Raw genomic sequence first — 4,608 nt, forward strand, 5'->3', positions numbered from 1 at the left:
GTATAATTCTTTATTTAATTACGTATATTTTAAACATGGAAATAGTATTAATTAAACTATCAATTTGTTACATAAATTTGAATTGCAGATTTTTGACCAGGCCAATCTAAGCAGAAAAATGTTACACAAATTTGAGTGACGTAAGATAGCAAAAATATTTTTCGGCGCATTTGATACGAAAGAGCGAATGTGGCGCGCGCGAGACTACAGTGTGCTCCCGCGCTCGTGCGCTGCGACCGCTGCGACCCGTGAAAGTCATTTTACAGTATTTTACATTTATTTACATTTTCGGAGAGATATTGGTTTTTTGCTGAAAGAGATTTCTAACAAAAGGCAAGTGTTAAGATTGTGTGCATTTCAATTTTTAGGCTAGTTTGGGACGTCGTGTCCTTCACTGCTGTCTGCTTTTAAAGTTGACGAAAGCCGGCCATTCCTGTGGAGGAAGCTGTAAGATTGAGACTGAGACCCATAGGTGGAGAATTGTGACCAGCTGGGGGTGCTCGGGCGCAGCAAATCCGCCGCCGCCTAGCGGTGACCTTGACCCGCGCCGCCCGGCCGCGGCTCCAAAGCCAAGCCGGCGTGGCCGGCGTGGAATTGGGAGAGCTCGAGCACCCCCAGTCCAGCACAATTCTCCACCCGTGCTGAGACCTAACAAAAGGAATTGCTTCTTTTTTTTTGTAATTGCATAATCTAAAGAATGTGCATTTTTCTTCTTTAAAACCCAGTCTCTTAAGACTCAAGCTTTAGACTGGAATGCATTCAATTTCAGGATCAAAGGGCTGTTATGATTGCCAGACTCGTGTTACAAAGGCCAAAGTGTCATTAGTGATGTGATCTTGTCATCTTGTCAGTGCAGGGATACTGCAAACTGGACAGTGCATTGCAAATTTACAGTGGTGTGGTGTATAAGTTGTATGATGTGGGGTGGGCCCTTAGTGGTACTGGTACCTAGTCCAAGTCATAAAGCAGGTGTCACTTATTTTTGCAACCAAGGAGAGGTGCTCTACCCAGAGAATAGAGATGCTTCTTTTTAACCAAACCAAAACTAACTTAACCAAACCAAAACTAACCCAACCTAACCTGACCTAACCTAACAACCTGCAACTTAAAGCCTACAACCACCACTACAACCTACATCTCAGGACTTGGTGTGCAGCACCTCCAGCCTCCCTTAACTCCTTGGTTGCACAAACAAAAGTGTGACGCCTTCTTTATGAATACCATGGTACCTACCTACTGTGCTGAACTGCTGTGCTGGTGCAGCAAGCATTATCCAAAAACTCATGCTCTGGGGCATGATGGGCTCAGCCAGCAAAGAATAAACAGTTAAATACAGTTTTGTTATATTAGATATGCAAACTAAAAAAAAAAAATTGGTGTGAAATTCCCAGTTTTGTAACTTGTTTGGTACTGCCTAAGGGTATTTGTTTGGTACTGCCTGATTTGGAGCCAGGGTGTTTTTTTTTGTGGTCCAGTGCAATGTGTCACCCTAGCTGGCTCATCTTGTTAACTGTTGCCAATTGAGCTGAGGTCACATTAGACATTAGCTGGTGTAAAAAAAAAATGCACTAGGCCACATTCATCAGTGTGGACATATTTACCAGCCCTCTCATGACTCTCAACAAGATAGCAGTTTTTCCTATAGTGAAAACCTAGCTCTTGTGATAGAAAATACTATAAAAATGGTATTGAACCCAATTCATCATCATCATCATCAAACAATAAGTAAATGTTTGTTTTTAAGGTGGCAATGGATTTTAAAGGAATTTTTACCATGCTGTGCATATGGTTATTTTTAAACTTCTTGATGGTCTGAATCCCAAAACAGGAATAAACATAAGGAAGTTAATTTTGGGCAATCCCTTACAGAGCCTGTGATTTTTAGCAATGCTTTAACTTTCAAACATTGAACATAGTTATTGAATTGTATTATTTTGCATAATATATTATTGAACAATTACTGATACCTATCATACCTGCCAATTTAAGATATCACTGTATTATATTTGTTTCAGACTTAAATGTAGATCAGCCTGTGTCAACAAACATTTGTCGAACCATGTGTATTGCTTGGACATCCAGCGAACATCAACATTGCTTCATTTGTTTTGATTTTGTATTTTGTCATTTCAGGCTTGTGTTGAAGAAAGTTTGTTCTCCAGGCAAACTTTGTGAGCTACCATGGATTTCCTGGAGTACAATGATGCTCTGTATGAACAAAGAGGTGCCATGATGGCCGGAAAACTCCGTGTCACTGACAGTGATGTCGTATTCAAGTATCGGAAATCAGGTAAAACAGAGCAGTTTCCTGGCAAAGAAATTGACCTCCTGAACTGGCAAAGGATGAGTGGTGACTGGGCGCTGCGGATATTTCTAAAAAACGGCGACCTGCATCGGTTCGGTGGATTCAAAGATACAGACCAGGAGAAAATCGCAAAGTTTTTCAAACAAAACTTTGGCAAAGAATTGGCGACAAAGCAGCTGAGCCTCAAGGGCTGGAACTGGGGCGCTGCTGTTTTCAAAGGCAACACGCTAAGCTTTGATGTGGATGACACGACTGCGTTCGAGTTTCCACTCGGCTACGTGTCTGGCTGCACACCAGGCAAGACGGAAGTGACGCTCGAGTTCCACACCAGCGACGACGCGGCTGTCAGCCTGATGGAAATGCGCTTCCACCTGCCGGCGACTGCAGAGAACCCGGACCCGACCGAGGCGTTCCACGACCAGGTGATGAAGAAGGCCAGCGTGGTGACCGCCACCGGCGACGTCCTGGCCATCTTCCGCCAGGTCAACTGCCTCACGCCCCGAGGTCGCTACGACATCGGCATCTACCCCACCTTCGTCAACATGCACGGAAAAACGTACGACTTCAAGGTGCCGATCTCCACGATCCAGCGATTGTTCCTGCTGCCGCATCGCGACGGACGGAAAACCTACTTCGTGTTGGCGCTGGATCCGCCTATCAAGCAGGGCATGACGCGCTACCACTTCCTCATCCTCAGCTTCGAGCTGGATGAAGATGACGAGATGGACCTGGAGCTGCCCATCAGCGACGAAGAACTGCAAACAAAGTATGAGGGGCGCGTTCCGAAGGAACTCAAGGGCCAGAGCTTCGAGGTGATGTCGAAGCTGACCAAAGGGCTGGCCAACAAAAAGCTGACTGTGCCGGGCTCTTTCCGCGGACACTCGGACACGCCAGCGATCGCCTGTTCGTACAAGGCGGCCGCCGGCTACCTGTATCCTCTCGATCGCGGGTTCATGTACATCCACAAGCCGCCGATCTACGTACGACTCGACGATGTGATCAGCGTGAACTTCGCGCGTAGTGGCGGCGGCACCAGGACCTTTGATTTCGAGATTCAGGTCAAGAACGACATTATGCACACGTTCAGCAGCATCGAGAAGGAGGAGTACAGCAACCTGTTCACCTTCGTCCAGGACAAGAAGATCCGGATCAAGAGCAAGGGCGGCATGGAGAAGGGCGCCAACTACGCATCTGAGGATGACGGTGCGGCCGACCCGTACCTGGAGAGGATGAAGCGCGAGGGAGAGGAGCGGGACGAGGATGACTCGGACGAGGACGAATCGACGGACGACGACTTCAACCCGGACGCGGCCGGTGGCTCCGACGTCGCCGAGGAGTTCGAGAGCAACCCGGAGAGCACTGACAGCGAGGGCGGCGAGTCGGACAACTCGGAGAAGAGGGCCAAGCGGCAAAAGAAGAAGGAAAAGAAGGAGAAGAAGGAGCGAAAACGGGCGAGCAGTGCGAAAGAGAAGCCGGCCAAGAGGAAGAAGAAGGACTCGGGTGCACCCAAGCGGCCCATGTCGGCCTACTTCTTATGGCTGAACGAGCACCGTGAACAGATCAAGGAGGAGAATCCGGGCATCTCCATCACGGAGATCAGCAAGAAGGCCGGCGAAATGTGGCGTGAGCTGAAGGACAAGTCAGAGTGGGAGAAGAAGAACCAAGAGGCCAGGGCGAGGTACGAGGAGGAGATGAAGGAATGGAGAGCCTCTGGCGGCGGTGGTGGTGGTGGCGGCGGCGGAGGCGCCTCCAAACCCAAGAGCAGCCCGAAGAAGTCCACTGGTGGCTCGTTAGGCGGCGTCGGATCCGGCTTCAAGAGTAAGGAGTACATCGAGGATTCCTCCTCCAGTGACGACGACGAGAAGCCGGCAAAGCCCAAAGCCAAGCCCGCTGCAGCCAAGGAGAAGGTGAAAACCGAGAAAAAGGAGTCTGAAGACGATGAGGAGGAGGAAGCCGAGTCGACGCCGGCGTCGAGTGACGCTTCCGGCGGCTCGGGAGACGACAGCGACTGAAGAGGAGCTGTCTGTATGCATTATCTGTCTGTAAATTCACGCCAATGTCTCATGTGTAACGCCATGTGTCCTGTATTGTAGAGTGAGCTACAATACACCTATTTTCATCGTCACTGTGTTGATGCTGTTAGTCTGATCGGTAGCACAGGAGACGCGTCAATATCGATGCCAAGGGAGACGGTTGCGAATTTAGTGATAATGTTTTCAAGTATTTGCAATCGCAGGCGGTTACCTTACCACGCTAGTCACTACCCTACTTTACTCTGTCAACTACCTGTACGGAGTAGTTTT

At 48.6% G+C, this 4,608-nt stretch overlaps 1 protein-coding gene across 4 annotated transcripts; it reads left to right on the forward strand.

Moving 5' to 3' along the window:
* The first annotated feature begins 156 nt into the window (after window positions 1–156).
* Window positions 157–4,430, forward strand: LOC122381870 (FACT complex subunit Ssrp1-like). Of its 4 annotated transcripts, none has more exons than XM_043366604.1 (2): window positions 157–248; window positions 2,134–4,430. In XM_043366604.1, the coding sequence occupies exon 2, from the start codon at window positions 2,182–2,184 to the stop codon at window positions 4,315–4,317; it is 2,136 nt and encodes a 711-aa protein (XP_043222539.1). In that variant the 5' UTR covers window positions 157–248; window positions 2,134–2,181; the 3' UTR covers window positions 4,318–4,430. The 4 variants fall into 4 exon arrangements, with proteins under 4 accessions (XP_043222539.1, XP_043222538.1, XP_043222537.1 ...); XM_043366603.1 differs by having other exon boundaries at window positions 183–333; XM_043366602.1 differs by having other exon boundaries at window positions 214–447.
* The last annotated feature ends 178 nt before the right edge of the window (window positions 4,431–4,608 follow it).

Source organism: Amphibalanus amphitrite, unplaced genomic scaffold (assembly GCF_019059575.1).
Source record: "Amphibalanus amphitrite isolate SeventyFive unplaced genomic scaffold, NRLGWU_Aamphi_draft 000129F_arrow, whole genome shotgun sequence".
Classification (NCBI taxonomy): Eukaryota; Metazoa; Arthropoda; class Thecostraca; order Balanomorpha; family Balanidae; genus Amphibalanus; species Amphibalanus amphitrite.